This window comes from Onychostruthus taczanowskii, unplaced genomic scaffold (genome assembly GCF_017590055.1).
Source record: "Onychostruthus taczanowskii isolate IOZ18803 unplaced genomic scaffold, ASM1759005v1 scaffold23, whole genome shotgun sequence".
NCBI classification, from domain to species: Eukaryota; Metazoa; Chordata; class Aves; order Passeriformes; family Passeridae; genus Onychostruthus; species Onychostruthus taczanowskii.
Genome location: NW_024499573.1, coordinates 2,348,225 through 2,372,879, shown reverse-complemented (window position 1 = coordinate 2,372,879; position 24,655 = coordinate 2,348,225). Strand labels below are relative to the sequence as shown.

At 40.7% G+C, this 24,655-nt stretch overlaps 2 protein-coding genes and 1 long non-coding RNA gene across 6 annotated transcripts in view; 2 read left to right on the top strand and 1 right to left on the bottom strand.

Annotated features, from left to right (window-relative positions):
• RSBN1L (round spermatid basic protein 1 like) overlaps positions 1-15,880 on the top strand; it is a 47,223-nt gene extending 31,343 nt beyond the window's left edge. For both annotated transcript variants that reach the window (XM_041405349.1, XM_041405348.1), the window contains 5 exons: positions 2,630-2,767; positions 2,969-3,111; positions 4,703-4,870; positions 10,281-10,389; positions 10,472-15,880. In XM_041405349.1, coding sequence (XP_041261283.1) covers positions 2,630-2,767; positions 2,969-3,111; positions 4,703-4,870; positions 10,281-10,389; positions 10,472-11,125 — 1,212 coding nt within the window. In that variant the 3' untranslated portion in view covers positions 11,126-15,880. The remainder of the gene's footprint in view (positions 1-2,629; positions 2,768-2,968; positions 3,112-4,702; positions 4,871-10,280; positions 10,390-10,471) is intronic.
• A 1,478-nt stretch (positions 15,881-17,358) lies between these two features.
• On the top strand, positions 17,359-20,272 carry LOC121336289. Its single transcript, XR_005952722.1, has 3 exons — positions 17,359-17,765; positions 18,490-18,550; positions 19,621-20,272. It is a non-coding gene; the product is annotated as an uncharacterized LOC121336289 (long non-coding RNA).
• A 149-nt stretch (positions 20,273-20,421) lies between these two features.
• The window catches only part of TMEM60 (transmembrane protein 60), a 4,584-nt gene continuing 350 nt past the window's right edge, over positions 20,422-24,655 (bottom strand). The window contains exons 1-3 of one of the 3 annotated variants that reach the window (XM_041405295.1): positions 24,230-24,585; positions 23,801-23,850; positions 20,422-21,078 (exon numbers count right to left, since the gene is read on the bottom strand). In XM_041405295.1, the coding sequence (XP_041261229.1) occupies positions 20,632-21,036 (405 nt within the window). In that variant the 5' untranslated portion in view covers positions 21,037-21,078; positions 23,801-23,850; positions 24,230-24,585 and the 3' untranslated portion in view covers positions 20,422-20,631. Of the gene's footprint in view, positions 21,079-23,800; positions 23,851-24,229; positions 24,586-24,655 lie in introns of those variants that run through there. The other 2 variants (XM_041405294.1, XM_041405296.1) reach the window with 2 other exon arrangements.

Below are 24,655 nucleotides of genomic sequence, written 5' to 3'. Positions count from 1 at the left end.
AACACCACTTGGTGGTTTTTCTTCTTCAGTTTCATCTTCACTGAATGAACTCTGTTTAACTGGACCCATACATTTCCTTGCTTTTCCTGTTCTCTCCTGTCTCACAACAGTGGGAGATCAGTGAGCAGAGGGTGTAAGATCAGTATCTGCTGCCTGGGATTAAGCCGCTGCAGACTCAAATCGCTCATAATCACTCAAACATTTCATTCTGTATTTGCAATGATGTGATTCTGAATATGATGGCAGAATAAACCACTCAGTGTTTGTAACTTTGACATTTATTTAAGCATTCATGTTGGTATTTCTTCACCTAAGTGGGATCTTGAGAAGCAATTGTACTGCCTTGTGGTCAGGGGGAGGGTGGTTGATCGGGAGAGCTGGGGGGGAAAGGGGTTGGACAAACAATGCTTGAAAAAGTTGTGCTCATTTTTCAGTTTTAACTTGCAGTGGCATGGGGTTGTTGCTTTTTTTTTTTTGGAACAAATGAAAAATTTCTTAATTGATCCTTCTTAATGCAAGCATTATGCTGCAGCTGAATACTTGCTGACTTTAGGTTTCTTTACCAGCACCTAGTGGCATATAAGCCAAATGGGTGGATTGATCCAGCTGGAAGCTTCACAGCTTTTCCAGGCTTTAACTTTGTATTTTTAGAGTTTTCACTTGGAGTAGTTTCACAACCAGTGTATCGTATTCTATATGAATCATAAACTGATTTAGGATGAAAAAGACCTTTAAGACCTTTTTAAGAGTCCAGGTGTTAACGCAGTCTTGCCAAATTCATCACTAAACCATGTCCTTAAATTCCACATTTGCACATCTTTTAAATGCCTCCAGGGATGTTGACTCAGCATTTCCCTGGAGGGCTTATTCCAGTGCTTGTGAACTTTTTTGGCGAATAAATGTTTTTAATATCTAATCTAAACCTCCCTTATTTTCTCTTGTCTTAGCACTTGTTACTTGGGAGAGTGTTAGTAGGTAGCATAAAGAAGCATGGAAAAAGGCAGAAAAATGGTTTTCTTTAATCAGGGATGTAGAAGAAAACAGCATCCCAGTATCTTGGACTGGAGTGGTGAAATATTATGCTACTTATGCCAGTGGAAGAAATATCCTTTTGCATGTTAGGCTTTATAATAAAGTGTCACAAATTTGTTGGTGTCTGTAGCTTCAGTGGTTTTAGGTTCTTCCTTGCACATTACTGTAGTTGTACAAGCTCCTGATGCTTTGTGCCAGTGCACATGTAGCTGTGGACTGAGCTGATGCAAATTCAGCAGAAATTAATGTTTGGTGATATCACAAAATCACCAGCTATCTCTGCAAAACAACAACAAAAAAAAAAACCCTGCAGGAATGTATGACTAAGGATTTGAGGAATGGGGGAATATTACTGGACTGTTCTTTTCAGTGTGTCAGTGATGGCTTGCTGTAGCCAAGCTAAGACATTTTGTAAAATTAGCTAAGACATTTTGTAAAATCCTACTTTTAGCCATAAATCTGTTTGCTGGGAGGAATGAGAGATGACTGGGATGATCGGAACAGTGTTTGGTTCTGCATGTCTGGAAAGATCTGGTTACATTAGCTGAGTTTCTCAGAAGGGCACAGTGTTGTTCCATGTTTTATTTTCAGGAACTGCTCTTAATTCTCCTCTGCACTGCCATAACTGCCAGGAATGTTAATGGTCTGTTTGGGTGAGGACCATAGCTGAGAGTATTTCATTAACTGTTTTCCTTGTGCTTTTTTGCTTTTCTTGCTTTGGATGCAGAATATCTAGAGGTGCCATACAGGAGGCTTACTTGGTGTGTGCAGTAATCCATCTGCTCTTTGCTCCGTTCTGATCTGTTCATATTTCACCTCATAATGCCAGCGTCTTTCAGCCTGTTAAATAGGAAATCAGAAGCTTAAAGTGAACGTGATCCTCATCAATCTCATGTCTGAGTATTTTGGTGATCTTACACAAGAGATTGTTGAAAAAACCTTCAAACAATGTGTTTCTGTTCAAATTTCACAGTAGAAGAACTCTCATGAGAGGTGAATGCTACAGCCATTAAAGTCTGAAGGGAGCACAAGATGTGCTAACAAAGCAAAAATGAAGGAGTGATGATCATTGTCTTGCTTTCTGTACAAACTCTTTATAAGCCTTGTGTTCACTAATTTGCTCCAGTTAATGTGCTCACAAAGAAGCAGAACTGGGGAGGATGAGTAGCAGAGGAAGTGTTTAGAGTTAAATTACTTGTAACTCAGAGCTCTGCCTGTTGCAAGAGAAAAGGTAGAAATTCAGCTAGACTTGAGTAGTCCAGGTAAGACTGTTACTAAACATAACATACAATGATATCTTTTTAGAGTTACTGGTTTGGAGTGTTATCTTCTTGAGAGGCAATGAATAGTTACTCCAGTTTATCTTCAGTTAAAATAAAATACATATTGTCGTGGATGTTTAATAAGATCTTCTGTCTTTGGGTTTGTAGTAATTGACTTAATAATAATCTTAAATACACTGGAGACTGAAGGACTAAAATAAGTGTTTCTTTTTATCTCAGAAAGCATAAGCATAGAGATTACAGGTGCCCACTGAATGTGGATTTTGCACAGTGGAGGACTCGGTATAATTTCTGTTGTCATATTCTACTTGTAGGTAAAAAGAACATACTCTCATGGTACGTATAGAGCTGGCCCAATGAGACAGATCAGCCTGGTTGGAGCAGTTGATGAGGAAGTGGGGGATTACTTCCCTGAATTCCTTGATATGTTGGAAGAATCACCCTTCTTAAAAGTAAGGACAGAAGGGAATGGGCTGGGAGAAGGGGGACAACATGCTCTATAGTGCTGTTATAATAATAAAGTGAGAGTATGTGATACTTGTTTAGATAATTGAGTGTTCTAATAAATGCTTTCATCATGAGAGATAAAGGCTGCTTTTAACAAGGATTTTAAAGTAACTCACTTGAAAATTGTGGCTTGTATTTCCCACTAGTGTACACTGCCATGGGGAACACTTTCTAGTTTAAAGTTAGAGAGTCGTAAAGACAGTGATGATGGTCCCATTATGTGGGTACGTCCAGGAGAACAGATGATCCCTGTGGCTGACATGCCAAAGTCACCTTTCAAAAGGAAGAGGTAAGTTGAATTATTTTACTTGGTAAATGTCTGGTTAGTAGTGTTTTCTTTACAAATTCATTTTATCCCAAACCTTTTACTGTTTGATATTGTATTTTAATATAATTTGCTGTAAATCTTCATCTCCAAACCCAATTTTTTTGTTTTGTTATGTAAGAATCTGGAATTTTTGTTAGAATTTTTACTGTCTGGCCAAGTAAGGTGCTTGTCCTTTTTGGAGGTTTAGTAGAACTATAAGGTGAAAACTTCAGGAAAATGTGTACACACATACAATTACTGATACATGCCATGAGACTGCAATTGATACCCCTTGAAGTTGTTACATGTGAGGGGATGTGTTGTGACCTCTGGGGACAGGAGCTTTTCTCTCACCTTGAAGGTAACAACTCCAGCATTAAATGAAATCCTTAAGCTTTGCTGTGGTATTGGGTATAAGAACCAGCTGAAGAGTAGGGACAGCCTCTGCAGAACTTGAGTATTGTATGTCATGAGGAATTGTCATGAGAGTTCTTTTCAAAATGAGAACACAAAAAGGGAGTGTACGAGAAGTGGGAGCAGGGGCAGGCGCCTCAGGAGTATAGAGACATTGCTCAACCATGAAGGGGATGCAGTTAAAGCCAAAGACCATCTGGAGTTGAATTTGGCAAGGGATGTGAAGGGCAGCAGGGACTTCCACTGCATATGGACAGTAGAAGAAAGACTAGGAAAACTGAAGGCATTTGCTGAATGGGGCGAAGGACCTGGGGACAAAGGACACAGAAAAGGCTGAGGTAGTGCTTTTTTTTTCTGTCCTTGTATTTTCTAGTGAGATTTACTTTCAGGAATGCTCTGTTCTGGAGACAGTAAGAGTGTCTGGAGCAAGGCAAGTGTCCTCTTGCCTTCAGTGGAGGAAAATCAGGCTAAGAAACTTCCTAGACATGTGGATCAGACAGACACAAGTCTGTGGGACCTGCTGGGATGGGTCACGTCCCACAAGGGCAGTGGGAGCTGGCCAGTGTCATTGCAAGGCCACTGTCTTTGAAAGGTTATGGCAACTGGCAAAGGTTCCTGAGGACTGGAGGAAAGCAGAAGCCACTCCAGTCATTTAGAAGGGTAAGAAGCAAAACCTGGGGAACAGCAGGCTAGTCAGTCTCGCCTTCATCCTGGGAAGTTGCCATTTCAAGCGTGAGCAGCCCAGCAGATGGAGGGACAGGGTTCTTCTCCTCTGCTCATCACTGGTGAGACACATCTGCAGTAGCACGCCCAGTTGTGCGCTCACCAGGCTAAGGCAGACATGGCCACGCTGGAGTGTGTCTGGTGACCTGGGAGAACTGGGAATTTCTCTTGAGGAAAGAATGCTCAGTGGGATCATATCAATGTGTTTAATTACTTCGCAGAAAGTTGTAAAAAGGACTTATTTCAACAGTGCCCAGTGACATGAACAGAGAAAATGGACACAAACTGAATTACAACAAAATAATTTCGAAATAAGGAAAAGAAAAGAGTTGGTTTTTTTTTTTTTTTTTTTGCGTAGATGAGCACTATTGGCTGTGATGGGAATTAGATAATTCGGAGAAATTTCTATATCACTGTTACTGTTTTTCTTATGCAGAACTACCAATGAAATAAAAAACTTGCAGTACCTACCTCGAACCAGTGAACCCCGTGAAATGCTCTTTGAAGACCGGACCCGAGCCCATGCGGATCACATAGGACAAGGTTTTGAACGGCAGACCACAGCTGCTGTGGGAGTGTTGAAGGCTGTGCACTGTGGGGAGTGGTAGGTGTTGATTGGCTTCACCTAGGTGTCTGAAAAATGTTTGCCTGGATTGCCATTTATAATTGGAAGGAGTGTGGAATAGGTTAATCTAGGATTAAAGATTCGATGAAGACTTCCTAGGTGCTGGCTGAGCATTAGATGTTTGTTTGCTCTCTTTAATTGCGTGTGGCTTTGCTGTGTGGCTGAAACCAGAAAGGTACCTTGCAGTGACAGTTCAGTTGCTGTAATTGAGGTGCTGTTACTGAGGTCATGTTAGATGTAAAAACACCTCACACTTCATTTTGCTTCAAGTGGTGCATAGAGACTGAGCTGTTACTGCAGCAGAGGTGCACATGGAGAGGGACCTTCTGGCAGTTCTTTGTGTTGTCTGGAGATGAGCTGAATTCTTCTGCTTCCCAAGTCATGGTCATTATAACCTTGATTTATTTATGGAAGCTCACCTAAGAAGAATCCTGTTGGAAGTTGGGCGATATTTTTTGTTTCTGTCTTTAGAATTCCTGTGTGAGATTCAGGAAATGAAATGTGCCTTGTTTGAAGCTTGTGTACATGTTAACTAAATAAGCCCATAACCACATGGGCTTCCTGGTCCAGCTTGAAGAGGCATTTTTCAGCATCTTCAGACTGTAAGAATGATCTTAGTTTTGGAGGTTACCTTTGCATATGTAAACACTGTAAATACCTTCTTCTCTTTGAGTCTGTCTAGAAATTAGAAGAGTGAATTCCCTTTGGATAAAATGATGTGAATTTGTGTTGCAGTGCATGAGTTCACTGACATAGAAAGTAGAATAATTGTCATTGGGGAAGAACTGGATTGTTCAGATGTTAATGTATTTGTCTCTCGGGCTCTGAGGTTTTCAGTTTCCTTCCTCTTCAGGTTGATGATGGTGGGAGCCTTCAACTTCCTGCTTGCTCTGACTGTGCTGTGGTGAATTAAGACTGAGCAGTAGTAGCAGGGCAAGAGCTGAGATAACTGTGTAGATCTGAATATTTTAAATTACACGTTGCACATTTGAAAGAGGGACTTGCAAAGGAAGTAAAGAAACCAAACAAAACCCCACTCCCCAGACTAGGAATTTAAGTGTCTGGGAACTTCCCATTCTCATCCTATAGCTTTATAGCATATTTGAAAGTCCTTCAATTTAAGGAATAAAAAAGAAATATCAGCATTTCATTTCAGTGTAAAGACTGAATGTATCTTTTAATTCAGAATAAAAAAATTGTGACTGGTGGATGGAGAGGAGTAAAATATACAACACAAGCAACACAATAAAAGTTACGTATTTCAGGCTTGATTCAGCCTAAATTATAATTCCTGCTTTCCCTTTCCACTTTTGTGTAATTTTGAAAAGCCACTTGTACTTACATGATGAGAACTAACCAGGGCTTGTGAAAATGAAACATCATGGATTAATGTAGCACATTAAAATTATTTCAGGTATTAGTTTTGCCACAATTTGCAATCTGTGGGTGGATTTATTTTAAAGGAAACAACGTGAACGAAAGTTTTGAAAATTTATTTTTGTTCAATTTTGTTTCTTTTTTTCATCTGTTTGAGTAGTTGAACAAATCTGAAAAGTTGAAGGTATTCTGAGGTGATTAAGGCACTATGGCAGTAAAAATGCACGTTCTAATGATGGGATAATGTATGTAAAAATAATGCTTTCTGTGAGGAGAAAATAAAACAATTCCTGGGCTGTCTGAACTTAATCCATAAAAATGGATTGAGTGTGCAAAAAAAGGCTTTCATTTATAAGTTGCTGTAGATTTAAACAAAGGAGGATTTATTTCCTAGTTGATAGGAATGAATGTTAATGCTAGATGGGATAAATGTTGTCCTTAAGAACAGACAGGAACAGAACTGTTGAAAAGCAAAAAGCAGGTTATGGTGCTAGAGGACAGACATTGAAACTAATCATTGTATTTTGAAGAAGAAAAAAATATTTATCCTTTCTCAGGTGTGACAGGATCTTGATTTGAGGTATTTTGTAAAATTAATGTATTACGATCTATACAACACAAGCAACACAATAAAAGTTATGTATTCCAGGCTTGATTCAGCCTAAATTATAATTCCTGCTTTCCCTTTCCACTTTTGTGTAATTTTGAAAAGCCACTTGTACTTGTATGATGAGAACTAACCAGGGCTTGTGAAAATGAAACATCATGGATTAATGTAGCACATTAAAATTATTTCAGGTATTAGTTTTGCCACAATTTGCAATCTGTGGGTGGATTTATTTTAAAGGAAACAACGTGAACGAAAGTTTTGAAAATTTATTTTTGTTCAATTTTGTTTCTTTTTTTCATCTGTTTGAGTAGTTGAACAAATCTGAAAAGTTGAAGGTATTCTGAGGTGATTAAGGCACTATGGCAGTAAAAATGCACGTTCTAATGATGGGATAATGTATGTAAAAATAATGCTTTCTGTGAGGAGAAAATAAAACAATTCCTGGGCTGCCTGAACTTAATGCATAAAAATGGATTGAGTGTGCAAAAAAAGGCTTTCTAAGTTGCTGTAGATTTAAACAAAGGAGGATTTATTTCTTAGTTGATAGGGATGAATGTTAATACTAGGTGGGATAAATGTTGTCTTTAAGAACAGACAGGAACAGAACTGTTGAAAAAGCAAAAAGCAGGTTATGGTGCTAGAGGACAGACATTGAAACTAATCATTGTATTTTGAAGAAGAAAAAAATATTTATCCTTTCTCAGGTGTGACAGGATCTTGATTTGAGGTATTTTGTAAAATTAATGTATTGTGATCTTTTTATTGCCTTGAGTGTTTACAATTGATAGAAGAATTCTGACTATTGCTAGCAAATGTTTTAAGGATTGAACTATTATCTGATAAATGCAGGTGTGCTCATGCTGATTACTTAATGCCATTTTCATAGGTGATACCAAGTGAGCTTTAGAACTTATGAAGTGCCAGTGAAATTTTAATTATGCAAATTTATAGAATTTTTATGTGGAAAATTTGGGTGGATTTTTACTGGGACAGCAGAAGGCACTTGGTAGCATTGTTGTTGGCAAAATGAAACCTGTGCTTCAGCAAGCAGCTTTCAGGTTTGTGTTCTAGAGACTGAAGTTGTTCTTCTCTGTATGATCACAGGAATTTCTTCTATATTGCCAGTCTTTATGCATTAGGCCAGAAATATTAATGGTGAAACCTCTAGTTTTGAATCTGTTTTGAAAAGTCACAGCAAAAGGAATACAATCCTTTTGAAGAATGAGGTTAAGGGGAAAAAATACTGCCAAAACCAGCTCTAGCAGTTCCCTAGTAGAGGCTTAAATAGGTTTTTCTGAAGTTATCTTATATTTTGTTTTCATTTAATGTGTTTTTGGACATGAACTGAACTTCTGCTTGGGGGTAGGTACATGATACCTGAAATAAAGGTTTATTATCTCAAAAAAATATTATCTCAAAGTTGTGTTAAAGATAAAATCTACAAATGCAGAATTTAAAATTATCTGATAGTATTTTTTCTCAGTTGTTTGCAAAAGGAATGTTGTGTTCTGTGGCAAAATTGCAGTACAGGGCTGGTGATCCATCATCCTCTTGGACAGAGGATGAGAGTAGGAATGACAATGCATAAACCAGAATGGACACTGCTGGGAAAACACATCGATTTGGATTGAAATTCTCTAAATGTGCAAAATATTCTTTCAATTGATTTTAAGTCTTAACTTCATTTACAAATATTGGGGACTCCAGATGCAAATTCATATTTTAAAAATAAATACCTGCATTATAAAAGGTAGATTAATGTAGTTAATGTTTTTAACACCACTGGTTAGAAGTGTTTCTGAGGCTTTTTGCTTTCAGTGTTTAAATTGGGAGTATATGGATCAAAATACAGAGACACATTTTAATCTTTAATAAGTAAAATATGTGGTCTGAAAAGTCTCCCTAGCATACTTTCAGTAGTTGATCTGGGGCTTTTTTTTTCTCCTGAAAATAGCCTCAGACTGGTTATTTTTTGCTTTATTGAGGCCATGACCTAAATAAAATAAACATGTCTCCTATGTTTAAAAAGCCTGAATGAACTGTACATCATTGCCTGCTTCCTAGAACAGTAATAACAGGACACATATATATCCTTATATAAAAATAGGTGCTCATCTTGCTTTTAGAAAAGGGCTCTTGAGCATCTATTGTATTCTGAAATGTTTCAGCTCTGCTGCATCAGCTGTTCCCCAGGTCCCCTGTGTCTGACTTGTACCTGTTTTTGGAGGGGTGGAGGCAGGGTGAGGGATGTACTGGAGGGGTGGCCAGCACCAGGAGGGACAGGAGGAGGGCAGCAGTGGGTTCTGATCCCTGGTTCCAGTCCCTGCTCCCCATGGGCAGTGCCTGTGCCCACTGCGGGCCGAGGAGGTGCTGCATTCCCTGCTGCATTCCCGTCAGCCCGGGGGACTCCAGAAGGGGAAGGACAGAAATCTCTAACCAGGTCCTTTCTGGCTGAGAAACTGTCCTTGCAAAACTACTCCAAGGTGAGCTTTGTCCTTTATAAATGAAATCTTCATATAATCACATTTACATTTTAAAAAATCCCTCTAAAATGGAAACCCCTCAAAAGCAGTATGTAGAGCTTTTTTTTTTTTTAACATGTTTTTAATGAGGAACAGAGTTTGGCCTTTAGATCAGGAAGTTATAAGGACTGTAGCTGCTTTTGCCTTTTGTGAGCTGATTCTAGATGATGTCTCCAGAGGAGCTGAATTAATGGTATGTATTTCTTTGGGAGAGATGCTTTGGAACTAGAGATGTTTCTCCTGACAATTTGAATGTGGAGACAAAGCTTATTCAGACTTTGCTCTTGTGTAGCTCTCTCTAGTGAGCATAAATAGGGATGTATTTTTAAGGGATGTTTTGTGGAGTATTGGCTGATTACTGGCATTGTGGCAGCTTGGTGTAGGTTCAGCTTTTACTCCTTACTCTGAGCAAGGTGTTGGAGGCTGAGGTGCTGAGCAGCGGTTGCCACAGTGCTCCCAGTCAGACTGCTGTGTGCTCAGGTGCCTGATGGGTGCACTGTGTTGGAGTGCTGACAGAGCAAGCCCAGTGGATCTGGGACAGCTGTCTTTCAGCATCTAGGCAGCCAAGAGGCCAGTTAAAAATAGGAATGAAAAATAGTGTGTTTTGTTGGCCTTTTATTGCTGCCCAGTTTAATGAGGTTGTGTTTTAGAATTAACTGTTCTGATCAACTTTTTTTTTTTCCTTATTGTTGGTTATGATAGAGTTGTGTTTTTTAAGTTAAAAAATTTGCTTTTTCCTTGCCTGCAGACTTTGTGTTGGTTATGATAGAGTTGTTGTGTTTTTTAAGTTAAAAAATTTGCTTTTTCCTTACCTGCAGACTTTATTTTCTGCAGCCTGGTAGTTTCAGCCTCTGACTGTGCACTTCTTACTCTTCTGTAGGTCTGAGCAGCCTCGTATAACCAAAGATGTAATTTGTTTTCATGCTGAGGACTTCTTGGAGGTAGTTCAGCGAATGCAGTTAGATTTGCACGAGCCTCCACTCTCACAGGTAAGCACACTAAGAACTGATGGTCAGTGTCCTCTGAGTACTAAGTCAAAGTTTTCACCTTTCCCCAACCTTTTCCCTACAGTGTGTCCAGTGGGTTGATGATGCAAAACTTAATCAGCTGCGAAGGGAAGGCATTCGATACGCCAGAATCCAGTTATTCGATAATGACATTTATTTCATCCCGAGGAATGTTGTGCACCAGTTCAAAACAGTTTCAGCTGTGTGTAGTTTGGCTTGGCACATCCGGCTCAAGCTCTATCATTCAGAGGAAGAACTCTCTCAAAACACCAATACTGTTGAAGCAGGGACCTCTGCAGACCCCAAGTCTTCGGTTGTTGGACTTCAGACTGACAGAATTTGTACCGTGAGCAAAGATACCTCCGAAGACACCAAATTTCCAGACGCTCTGCAGACCAAGTTCCTGCAGCAGGAGTTTTTGCCGGTAAAACATGAACCTCTCGCGTCCCTCCGTGTAAAAGAAGAACCCATGAATGTTGATCTTGCTGAAAAGACAGTGACATCTAACGATGTCGGGGGACAGAATGTTCAGGCTAGGCTGGGTCACGCTGAGTTGACATCGCTGAAGTTGGAAATGGATTCTAAATTTGAAACCGGCAACAAGGACTTACAAGGCAAGTTGTGCTCTGGAGGTCATGTACATCCAGATGATACAAGACAGCCTAGCTCATCATATCCAAAATTGCATGGACAAAGAGAGGATGATTTTTTGTGCTAAATTTGTATATATGGTTTTAAATTCCTTTTTAATCTTAATGATGTAATAATGTAAAGATCATAAATTGTGAGGCAAGTTTGTGACTTGTCTTCGCATCTGTTACAGAAAATAGTTATGTAGCTTTGTAACATTCCTCAGTGCCTGTCCATAACTGTGAAGTATCAAAGCACTTAGGGCCAGATGCACTGTAAACACTGCAGGTTTAACATAAAGAAGTCTTTAAATAATTTTGAGTTGTAGGTTTTAGAGTAGAGCTGACATTTAACATATATATTTTTTGTAAGATGAGCCAGAATTCTTTTTGACAATTCCAGGCTTTTCCATAGAGCTTATTTATACCAATTTTTTCATTTTAAATGTGTCAGCACTGTAGTGTAAATATCTTTTTTAAGAATCTTTTTAGTGTGATTTATACTGAAATGTGAGCCACTTAATAAAGGTTCATAATAACAGATTGGTTTTATTTTTGGGTCTGCAAAAAATAATTCAGTTCAACTGCCTCTCTTAGTGGTTATGTTTCTACCTGCCACTAATGCATAGGATGCCCTTACGCCTTGAGGGTGAGGAGCTGTAGCAAACAGGTAGAGCTGAGGCATCTTTGCAAATGCAGATTAGTCAGAAGGCAGAATCAGTCCTCCCTTCACACGATTCCTTGTGGATTCCTTGTGGGTGCTCGTTCCAGGCACTCCCCAAACTCCTGCTGTCAGATACTCATGTGGAACAGGGAGTCAGACTGTTTGGGCAGTTGGACACACAGTGGGCTCCAGGAGTGCTACCAGTACCTGCCTGCATCTCTCTAGATGAGCAGGTGCAAGGGAGCAAACTCTCCTGGGCTTTGCCTCTTGGCCCAGCTCAGGGCACAGGTCAGACAGTTCCACTTCACATTAAAAAAAAAACCAGAAAACCAACAAACCCACAAAACAAGCCTAAAAAGCAACCACTCCCTGAAATCTGTTACCTAACTGCAATTAAAAGGATAGCTAAAAAGGCCCCAACTTTGGCAGTGACCTGCAATTCACAGACACATACCTGGATTTGAGCTGCTCCCTGTGCTGATAGTGCCAGGCAGTAAAGAGGCTGTGTTGCCAATATGTGTAGTGGGAAGGTTCCTCATGAGTCACAGTTTGGAAGCAAGAGGTGTTTCATTAAGAAAATAACAGCAGTGTCCAAGTTAACTGTTCTCTTTCCCCATCTGTGGAACACTTGGGAGTCTTTTAGATTGTGTTCTGAGGGAAAAGAATTTCAAGGCTAGCTAGCATCTGATCTGGTAACTCTGTTATTTCACCTATTTATTCTTTGTGTATTGTTCTCCTGTGTAGTTCAAACACAGCCAAATGATACGTGTCTCCTGGATAGCTGCACACAGCAGTGAGCTGCCCTACAGCCTGTCCTTCAGCTAAATATGTCAAACTTCAGATCCAAGGCCTATTATTTCCAAAGCCCTATGTATCTCTGATTTTTGTTAGGAATTTTCTGTATAACATTTTTGAAAGTTGTACATCCTTAAGTACCCAGTTTATAAACTTTGGTGCAATTAGTGGTCATTTTGGCTTCATTTGTAGCAATAGAAAAATGTGATTTTTCAGGCAATGTCCAGTTCATCTACCTGAGGTCCTTCTGTTCTAAATGCTTTTTTCCTTATAGGTTGTTAAAATTTAAAACTTTACTGCATAGTCACAGGTGGCACTAAAATCAGCTATTTATTGGATGAGTGCCCTGATTGGTTTAATCCAAAATATGTTTGTCAAGAAATTATTAATTAAATCAATATTTGAATTGCTAAACATTACTCCTAGATAGCCATAAATATGTATTAGAGAAGCAATAGAAATGTGAGTCTCTTGGATGTGACTAATACGTCCTTAAGTCTTACTACTGTTTTCTTTAATGCTGGCTGAGAGATTACTACTAGTTTTCCAGCCTCAGGGATCTTTCTTTCCCCTTTGCTGTGAGCAAATGATTCATGTGTGATGTGGTATGTTATTGCTCTAGCAGATTCTGATGTGAAAAAATTAATTTGTTCATGTAAGAATTTGAGCCTTCCTTGTAGCAGAAATGTGGTCTCAGCTCCCTTTATTGTTTCTGGATTTTCTGGAAATAATGCTTCCACCTGTAATCTCTGGCTTCATGAACATCCATCTACAGTTACTTGGCCATTCCTGTTCTCTGTGCTGCCCGTGGGACAGCAGCAACAGAGCAGAGCTGCAGGTTGTAGCTTGCACCAAGCACGCAGCTCTGCAGGGGGGATAGATGAGGGCTCCAGCTTCAGCCAAACCAGCCTTGCCAGATACTGCTTTTTAAAACAAAAACCACACAAAACAAACTCCCAAAACTATTTAGTAGATTGAGAATAACAATCTTAGCAAAGTGCTGGTCATGCATACGCCAACTGTTCGGGTTCAAGTCATTTTTGGTAACGGGTCAGATTTTATTGCAGTGTGGACATACATCCCCAGGACAGCTGCCAGCTTTCTGCAGCATAGGCCCTGTCCAGACAGAAATAATACATCTTTGAAAATGATGAGCAAATACAACTTTACACTTCTGAGTAGAACTTTGTTTCCTTTTGGAGACCTGCTCAGTGGTCTTGGCTGATGTGGTCTTGAACTTCTGCTCAGGTATCTTAGTCCTGAGATTTTTCTTCTGAAGTGCCCACATATTCAACCCATTCTTTTCTTACCACTTTCAGAATTTTAAGAGATGTTTAAAGTGGCAGGTTTTTTTGCAGTTTTTATTTATTCTTTTGGTTTTTTGAGACAGACTAGGTTCTCACTTTAGGCAGAATTCCTTGCAGACAGAATTTGAACCATATTGGGATTTTCAATGGCTACCAGACCTCCCTTTGCATTTACAGATGTCTGCAGTCTGGGCTGTCTGGCTGCATTACTCTTTACTTTTTACTTGCTTTTTAAAGGAAAGATTTAAAAGAAATGTCCTCTCGCAGTGGTATGTTCATTTTAATGAGGTTGTCCTTTGAGAGGGGAGTACTTTTTCTGAGAATTTCACCTCCCAAATTGTTCATTAATCTGACAAAGGCCTTGCTTCAGTCATGTGCTATATAGCTTTTATTCCTGCTGCATACAACTGCTTCTTCAGACTTTTGCTTCAGCAATAAATCTTTCATGTGTTCTGCTGTACTGAAGTTAGTCCTTGCTTATTGCTTTTACCCCTTCTCTGGATTTTGGTGATATATAAATCTTTCATTTTGGCTGAAATCTCCAGTGTTTTAGTTGTCTCTCTTGGCCCTTGTTCTTGTGCAGATTGGAGAGAGCTGCCCGAGGCCATTGGTGCTGCTCCTATCTCCCTGCACATGCAGTGGTGTTCCAGTTAATAACAAGATGTGCAGAAAATTAGACATTTTCCTAGATCCTGGTACATATTTTTGGGTAGCAAAGAATTGCATTGTTACAGTTGCTAAAAACGCTTTCAAGGGGGTAGCTACTTTTTTTTTTTTTTTTAATATTACTGGATCTTTTGCATTTCACTGGCAACTGACTTCATGTGTTACATACAAGTGTTACTCAGTGTTGTGTCACCCCCAGCCCTCCAAATGCCTGAAAATTGACTCTGAAAGAACATTTTCATTACAGGTACTGCTGGCATGCAGATTTTCCCTTCCTTGTTATTACAGCGGATATTTCAATACTACTTTAACTGATATTAACTCTATCTAGTATTAGAAATAAAGTATTATTTTAGAGGGTGATGATTTAATTCTTCATCTGTGAAATAATTCCTTGGTGATAAATAAAGTTGATTATTAAGTGGATATACATGTGCACAGTACATAAAGTTGGAATTGCAAAAGATATAGGAAATGGAAATCTGAAATAGTAGAATGCTTTGAAAGTGATCTGAACATTACAGATTTGGAAAATTGAGTAAGTCTTCCAAGAAACACAAGACTGGTATTTATTTATCAAAATGACTGTTTCCTAATATCTGCATGTGAACCAAAATAAATCCATGATTTTTCCTTGTTCATTGGCAGAATGAACTGTTGTGAGATATTGCACTGCCACGTGACCCTGCTAGGCTGAAAGCTGTGCTGATTCTGGTCAAGAGATCAAAGAACTCCTCAAGCTTCTCAAGTGTCATTTAATTTATTTTCTTGTAGTGGTCAGGTATGTAGAGAGCCTTGTGTTTAGGCAGCACAGTGCCTGTACCTTACCAGGATGTATCCAAGCTGGAAATGGAAAAGACAAGTTTTCACTGCTTTGTGCTTTGCTGTGAATGACTGTCTAGAATGTTTGATTTGATTATGAGTCACTGTGTTCAGCTGATATTACTTTCTTAAACAGATGAAATGCACTTTAAAATTGTATAGAAGTTACTGATGTTTTGTGCAGATCCCACTGAATTTGCAGCATATGTGGGAATATTTGGGGGACTGATTCCCATCAGTCACTCATTTAATTTTTCTTAAAATGCAAGTTATTTTGTGTTCTGTTCAGAAGCAGTGATTAACTTCACAATATTTAGGTTGCTGTTTCTGTTAGAATCATCAGGGATACTGAGACTGCAAATTTAGTGTATTATATTCTAACCACTGTTTTTCTCTGTGCTTTGATGCTGATATGATCTCTGCTTTGAAGCCGTGCTGTACTTGAGTGCCACCTAAACATTGATCTTCTCTTGTTCTGGTCATGCTGATAGATGAGCCTACTGGTGAGGGCGTTAGTCCTAAATAGTCCTTTAATATTTGGTGTACAGTTACCTGATACAAACATTGATTAAAACAGCAGTTTAAACTTCTATTTTTATCAAGTTTGATTTTTCAATAGCTATTTTGATACTATGTTTTATCATTTAATTTGCACCATCACTGGAATGATGGTGCCATGTTGGGTGCAGCTCAGGCCTGTGTTCTAAGGACTGTGCTTTTTATGGGAGCTTTTTCACCTGGTTGTGTTGAGACAAAGTGGAGCAGTTAGCAGAGAAAGCCATTCCTGGTGTCTGGAGATGAAAATCTTGAGAATTAGACCTGTGTGTGGGAGACTATGTAACATAAGTCAAGGCTGCTAAATCTTTATTCTTAGCATGCAGGAGTAACACCCAGGTACTTGCCAGTGTGAACTGATGCAATTGAGAGTTTTAGTTAATCACCAAATCACCAAAATGGAATTTTTAGACTAAAAACCGTCTTAAGCTGTGATTTTTTCATGAACTTCAGAAGGAGCACTGAGATAAAAATAAAGGTGGATGAACTAAGCTCACATGCTCATTGCTTTCCTGTTTCTTGCTCTTAGGCTGTTCTGCACTGTAGGGAGACTTTTCTTATATTTCTCTGCTTGAGATGTTGGTTTTGTTAGGAAAGGCAGATCAGAGGGATGGCATCACTGAGTAGCAGATTTTCCTGTTCTTTATCCCACTTCATACAAGTCCAAGGAGAAAATGCAGAGTTTATATTGAACAGTGCTCTAGTGGTCCAGCTGCAGAGATTCTGTAAGTTGCCTTAGTTCAGAGCCCGATGCTTTTCAGCAGCAAGGTGATACCCAGGCCCATTCAGGTCTACAGGGCTCTTATGGGAGATTAACTCCATCAAAACCTAAAAAACAGTAAAGTTACAGTGAAAAGGTGCAAATGTTCTTTTCACAAGTCAGCATAGTTGTTTTTACTGCAATCCTAATAAAAAAGCATAATGTGTTACATGATAGTGCTATGTTTTCCATGCTAGTAAATTCAAACAACTTGTTTCTGAGGATGCAGTTATTCAGGAGCTTTATTACTGAAGAGCCATGTTATTTTTTCCCAAAATTATATTGATGTTAAAATTCTGAGTTTATAGTAGTCTCATAATTTTAATTTTCAATTCCACTTTGTGTCACCCAACTTTTTACACTGTGGAAATGTGAAAATTTTCATGAGGTTAGGAAAACATTTTGCTTCTTCACTATGATGCTGATGTGTCAGAAAGTAATACTGATAATACATCTCTCAGATGGTTGTGTACCCCGTCCTGTGCTAGTTCAGGCTTTCATACTGCCCTCTGTGCCTGGCTGTGCATTTTGTGTGTGTCTGCACTTGTTCTCAGAGCATTCAGGTTAAACTTTGTTGTAGGTGGGGATGCACATGTCACATAACTGCATTTTTCAAGTATAAAAAGAACACAAAACTGGGTACTGTTCTAAAATGGTGACAAACCAAGAAAACCAGTAAGAATTGGCAATTGAAAATTTCAGTTTCACACACGTGTGTGAATGATTTTCTGTAATCAGACAAAAGCAGATACTCACCTGCAATGCATGCTGAAGTGTTCAAACTTGTATAAATGATGGAAAGAGAGAAATTATGTGGAATGTATCTCTCCATGTCCAATACGTATCATCAGTACAGAGAAATACTTCCATTTGGTTTCAACCAGCTTTTGAATTGCAGTTTAAAACAAAGCTCCCGAAGGCCAAGTTCTCTCCTTTGCCCCCCATCAGCTGCTGCAGGGAGCTGAGACAACACCCTTGTGCCTTTTTATCACAGATCAGTGTGAGCCTCAGCATGGAGCTCTCCTTTTCCCTGCCACCTGCAGCAAATCTGCTTTTCACTTGTTTTATCTTGTTACTGAAGATCAGTTGGTAAATTTTGGAGAACGTGTGAGGAGCATTGGTTCCCTTTCCAGGCTGTGATCAGCACCTTTGAGAACAAGGTAATTATGAGCAGATGTAATTAATTCCTGCAGCTGTTTCTGGGAAGGTCAGAGTGGGCTATAGTCTACTTTGTACCACAGATCCTTCTGAGTGATGTTCTGACAAGGCAGAGAAGCAACACTTAAGATCTTAGCACTGTTCAGGTCAGTTAAATATGATACAAAATTCTCAGAAGGGATATGCTCTTGTCCAAGTTCCCCTGTAAGGACAAGGAACTTGGAAAATTGAGCACTTCTGTCTGGCTGTGTGTGACTTCTGTATGACACCAGCAAGAAGCATTTGCTTCAGCTTTCCAAATAATTTATTTAAAGGTTTGTAAACCTTTTTTTTTTTTTTAAAAAAAATAGAAAGAAAGCCAAACCCACAGCCAAAACTGAAATTGTTGATCTTTTTCTATTGAATTACAGGCAACAATTACAAGGAGATTTGTAAGGACTGTGTGTGATTCTAGTTAATTAGAGATGCCAAACTTTCAGATAATTGTTACATCTGTGAAAGAGAAGGGGTTTATTAAGGGGGCAGAGTCACCATTCACGGCCCATCTTGCTAATAATACACCAAGTGTCAGTGAAGCCAGTTCTTATTCTTCCATCTTTTGTTTTATATCGTAACAATCAATTACCATGGTCAGCTCAGCTGAGGAAACCTGCTCTGCTTTCCTGAGCAGCACGGGGCTGTTCTGGCATCCTCTGAACAAGGGGGTTTGGAATTTTATTCTTCCAGAATCATCAGATGGGAAAGGACTGTGGGTGTTATTTTATGCTTCGTCCCATACCTACTCCAGGTAAGTGTGTGTGTGTGTGCAGATAAAATCTTGCCTGAGGTGCTTAAATGCTTGTTACACACTTGTATCACTGCTTGTTAAGTGGGTCATCAAAGTTTACCTGAATTGGAGGTAGGGCTTTAGATACTCTTCATCAGTTTTGAAAGCAGCCATAACAAATGCACAAGGTCTGGACTGCCTGCCATGGAGTGGCATTCCATTCCTCCGTGGCCTGGGTTCCCATCTGCAGAACAGAACCAGTTGGGAGGTGCAGATGAAGCCTGTTCTCCCCACACACAGCACCCTGTTCTCCCCACCCCACACACCTGTGGCCAGCAGGTCTCAGAGCGTGTCCTGAGATTAATGTACCCCTCCCCACAGCTCATCCTAATCACAAGTGCCAATTTTCCCCAAAAAATCACTCAAGACTGAGGGAAGTCAGTTCTCCACGGGAACCTCACATGAATGGGCAAGAAGTTTCAAAAACGGAGTAGGATCCTTCCATTAAGTGTTTTTCAGAACTACACAATGCATAGCTGCACCTCCTCCAAACAGCTGTTCCTCCTAGGCACTCCCCATAAATGACCTGGTGTCCATACCTTGGGGCTGAGTACATGGGTTGGCTTAGTAAAAGCTGATGAGTTTTAATAAAAATAAAGGGTTTATAAATATTTTACATTTTTTTAACAACAGCTACTGTTTAGAATTCTTTTGTCTCTGTCTTTTCCTGGCTTCTCCTTTAGCAAGGTAGGACAGTCAACCACTCTGAAATAAATATGACTTAAATTAATTTTATAGATAATTTGTTACCTGATATTCTGAATTGAGATTCATTGCCTTAGAATGGAACATGTTGTTTTCTTAGATAAAGCTCTAAGCAGTCTCCCACAATATGGTTCCTCTGTGTTTTTACCCATGTCTGTGTGATGAAACAGCAAGAGGAAATCCACACACTTCAGGAAGATTTTTTTTTTCCACAGACAAGTACAGTTGAATTTACGTACTTAAAATTTTATTAGTGAGACACTTGTGTAGGTATGTCCTGTTACCCTGGACTGTTTTTCATTCACTTGACATTCTTTTGTCTCTAGGAAGTGTAAATGGATCAGTACTTTCAGTGTGCATGTTAATAATGTCCCAGATAACGGCTACATTTCAATTTGGTGTTCCTGGATCTCCTGCAAGAGCACTTCAGTCCACAAAATACACTTGTAGTTCCAGTTCTTCCCTGAAGTCCTGTGCACCTGTTACCTGAAAAAGGTCATTCCTCACATCTGAGTTTGCCAGTGCTCCATGAAGCCAAGGCTTCACGCCCAAAAATTTCATATCCTCAGGTATTAAAAACTGTCTTGTTCAAGTACCACTGTGGGCAGGTACAAATGCAGTACTGAACTCACCTGTATTTCAGTTTCTTGCAACATTGGTGATTTCTCACCTGGAAAAGAATCAGCATTGTCTCCCTCTTCTCTGGATCTCAGGATGGCTGGCACAGCTCAGCCACCAGCTAAGTTCCCTAAGGTTAACATGCTGGTTATGGGCTGTTCAGCAGCTTAGAAAACTGCTTATTTCTACACTGGTAATGGAATCTCGCTGTCCAAAACAAACAAAAAGGTGTATTGCTTTATTCCTTTTCTTGCTCTTATTTGGCTGCTGTCAATTGCTACTGATTTTTAAAGCAAATTTAGCTCCTTATGGAAATTACTGTTAACTGGTTATTTCTTGACTTAGAGTGTAAGTAGCAGAAAATGTCAGTCCTCTTTCCCAGGACTACTCCATGTGCTGAATACTCTGAGTGGAACATTTGTGGTTTCTTTGACAAGGTCTTCTACCTGCACGTGAAGAACCAGTATCTTATTCCATGTAACAAATATCAGTAATCATATTAGAACAGCTTATGTTGAACAAATACTTTTATTTACAAGAGCATATGTGAGTTTTAAAATAAAAAAATGAAACATCTACTTTCAGTCTTCAGTCTGCTTTAGCTTAAGTCTCCAGCTTGACTCATTTGGCTGTCTAGTTTGAAGATCAGATTTGTGGCAAAATGGTAATAATCTAGTAATTTGGTGCCAATCTTGGCACTGGAAACCACCTGGCATGGCCTAGTCTCTTCGTACATAGAAGATATTGTATCCCAGTTCAACCATGCCCCCAAGCAGCAAGGCCCAGAGCGGGATGAACACGTAGGCCAGTTTCATGGTGGTGAAGCGCTGCAGCTTGGCACACAGGGCGAGGCAGAAGGCCAGCTTCAGCAGCATTGCAATGAGGTACCACGCTTTCTTCTTCATGTTCTGGGAGCCGTTGCGAGGGTCGAAGCCAGACTTGCAGCGTCCGGCCATTTTGACAATTAACATAACTAGAAGAATTGTGTCAAATATCCACACTGGAATGAAAATGAGGAACCAGTTCCACGGTGCTTTCTCATCCAACTTCAGCACCAGCATGATCAGGAAGAGCAAGGTAAAAAGCCATGTCAGCAGCACTCTTTGCGCCAGGGACATTCTCATTTAAACAGCTTTGAGAGGAAGGCCTTCGCTGGCAGCAACAACCTAACAAAACAAAAAGGGAGGGAAGGCATCAAAAGGTGGCACTACACCATTTGCATATTCCATAAAGGAGACCAATTCCTTGCTCTTGCTTTCCCACTCCTAACCTCACCCACATGCTGCTTCCTAGCACTTCCATAATTAGCATGCTCAGCTGAACAGTGTTTGCTCCAGTCCACCACTGCCTTGGAGTGCCTTAAGTCAGCTGTGCCTTAATCTAAACTTGTTCTGTGAAACAAACTGCACTTTAATCCCAAACAAGCTGTCAGATTCATTTAGGGATTTTTGAATGCTAAGAATATGTTTAGATCCATCTTCCACCAGTACTGAGGCACTCGTAGCTAACACTTGAAAACAAAACACAGCAGTTCTCTGTACCAAAATAACCACAGTAAAAGGTGAACCAGCACAAAGGAGCGCAGAAACGCCCGGAGGGATCCTGCAGTTTGCAGAGCTGCAGCTGGAGTGAGCGGGGCGGTGGGCACTGCCCAGCTTTCTGTCAGCCAGCAATCTTGGAATTACTGAAAGCTACAGATAACGTTTGCTTTTTGGCAGGTGTCTCAAGTATTTCAGGCACTGGCTGACAGGTTTATTGGCTGGGTAGGATATTTCAATTTCTCTGTAGTCATGACAAAAGAAAAAGAAGACAAATGCATCTGCCGCTGCAGTCATGAAAGTGAAGTTTTTTATTCCTAACTGGATAGTTTGTACCACTGCATCTGCCACAAGCCTTTCACTCCAAGTGTAAAAAACAGAAGTGTGAAGGACTGTGATCGTTCTCTAGATTTCATGCTACAAAAATGAACAAATTTTATCAGTGAAATGGTGCTGAAATAGGTATTTTAATTATTTTAAAAATTTGAGTGAAAATTTTTACTGATTCCCTTTAGAACACAAATAGTCTTTCACCTGAAATAAGAAAATGAGCTTTGATTTGTTCCAGACTAGAGAAATATCTGAATTACTGCAAGTGTGATGTTGTGCTCTGCAGCACTGAATCCTCAGCACCAGATGCTGAGGGAAGGACGAGAGCTGCTTCCCCTCTGTGCCCCCAGAGCTGCTGCTGCTCCTGTGTTAGCAGCGAGGCACACAGCATCCCTGGCTGTGCTGCTGAGCTCACCCAACCAGCAGCAATCTACTGCCACCCTTTTTGGGTTTTATATACTAGGAATAGTTTTTTGCCAGATTAGGAAGTTGAACAAATTCTGTGCTCAGATAAGATTTGCTGCTGGAAAGAGGGAAATAAAAGTTGCTGTCTCAGCTGGTTATGAGATGACAATTTTGTACATCACTGAAATCATCCTACAGTTTAAATCTGCATCTTCTGACACACAGTTCAACAAACTGATCTACTATTTTGTTCAGTCTGGGTTTGAAGTTTGAATGGATTTGATTTAGTATGGTTTCTTGTAAGAAGATCCAGTTTTGCCTAAAATAATCTAAACTGGAGTTGCAGTCAGTGCATCCCCTCTTTGTTTTTGGACTGACACTTGTGTCCAAATCAGGCCAGTTCCCTGAGCTGAACTAGAAAAAAAAAAGGAAGTTTAAAGCAGGATTTTGTAGTTTTGCTTTTCACAGTCCCAGTTCTGCTCAGATCACCAAAGGGTCTGGTTAAAGCCAGTCCCTGACAGGGGGAACCAAGACCCCCCACCCTTCTCTTTGTTGGGGAAGAGGGGAAACTCAGAAGCAGCACTCAAGAGTCAAGGGGACAAAAAAATTGCAGGAGGGTTAGATAGCATTGTTTTGCTCTTGTTACAGAAACAAACCTAGACCAGCTGGCAGGGGATTACAGAACAATTACTGTGTCTGGCCTAAAGCATTTACAGTATGACGAAGACACTTGCAATATTCTCAAGTGCAAGTCTGTAGCTAAAGTGAGGAGTCAGGATCTGAAATGAAGCTTCAACATTCTCTTCATGAGAATGCTTTTCAAAAGCAGTTCTGGAAATCAATGCTACAAACACTACAAGAAGGAGACTCTTATTAGCAAACTGGAGAAAGCAGAAACCAAACAGAAACAGACTGGAAACTTGGGTCTGAAAGGAAAAAAGAAACTCAACACTCTTAGAAGTATCAGGTTATCAGATCCTCAAAGAAGGTGCTATCACCTGTCTCTGAAAGAAACACAAAGCTGCTGAAGATGTATTACGTGGGGCTACTCAATTTGAAGGTTGTTCACTTGAAAATACGTTCAGTTTGCTAAGCACCACTTTGCAACAACTGGAAAAAACAGGCAGAAAATTCAGCATGGGAAGAAGTTACATTGCCTTTCTCTGACCTAATGGACGTTACTGCAGACTGGGCAGGACTGCAAGGCTCCAGTCAGCTTGAGAGGCATTTTCAGATGAAAACCCAAGAAAATCCAAGTGTACTTCTGAGATCTAAGAGTCCAAGTAAAGAAAGCTACCAGATCTTGAAGGCTGAGAGCTGGATATAGAGCCGACATAACAATGCAGGGTTTGATTACATGGAGCATTTGATGGTCTCATGATGATACAAAGATGATGGGCAGCTTCTTTGCTGGAGCCCAGCTATCCCAGCAAGCTGGGTGACACTGGGAAAAGGAGGCAGCTGTGCCACAGGTCTGAGCTGGCTCTGCAGTGACAACACTGATGGGATGTCAGAGCGTGAAAATAAAAAAGCTCTTGACTCTTGTTAAAGGACCGACATAATTAGAGAGTGAGTATTTTCAGTGAGGAGAAACTATCCATGGAGCATCACTGACCTTGGTGGGATGATCTGCACAACGAGGATATTATGATAGCTAATACTGTCCTGTTTAGAAGAAAAAAATAAAGAGGAGGGCAACTTACACATGACAGCTCAGAAGTAATAACATGAACCTACACATTTAGATTTAAACCTTGCACATCGCCTACAAAAGTCCTGAAATTGGTATTAGGGTGAAACCACACTAAGCAGAACCCCAGTTCGATTAAATACCGTTTTAGAGCCTCTTCCGATCGTATGGGTAATTTAACACTTCCAAAGAAATACTGCGGTAGGCCCGGCTTAAAACCCCATTTAAACACGGCTTTGTATACACAACCTCGGGCCCTCCCCCGGCCTCACGGCCTTGTCCCGCCAGGCCCCGCTTCCCCGGCCGTGCCGGAGGTCCCGGAGGCGGACACCCCCCTGGTTGCCCGTCACCTACCGCAGATCCCGGCGCATCCCCCGGTCCGCGGGGCCCGCGCTCAGCTGAGGGGGCGCGGGGCCCTCCCCTGCCGCTCCGCCTCAGGGAACCGCCCGCCTCCCTCACCCGCCCCGCGCCTGCTATTGGCCAGCGGGGACGCGCGTCCTGCCGCCCTCCATTGTCATTGGGTCACGGCGACGTCGCTCAAGTTAATCCCGCCTTCCTATCCCAGCCGTCGGTGACGCCCCTCGAGCTCGGCCCGCCCATCCCGGCCGGAGGAGGGTCAGCTTAGAGCCCCGCCCCCGCAGCCGATTGGTGCAAAGGGCTGTCTGTCACAGCGGCCCCGCCTCCTCCCCGCCTCCTGTCCGTCAAGCTCAGCCCCGCCTTCCTCGCGCTCTCGTTGGGCCGCGCAGCCGCCAGTCAAGCCTCGGCCCCGCCCCCGAAGGC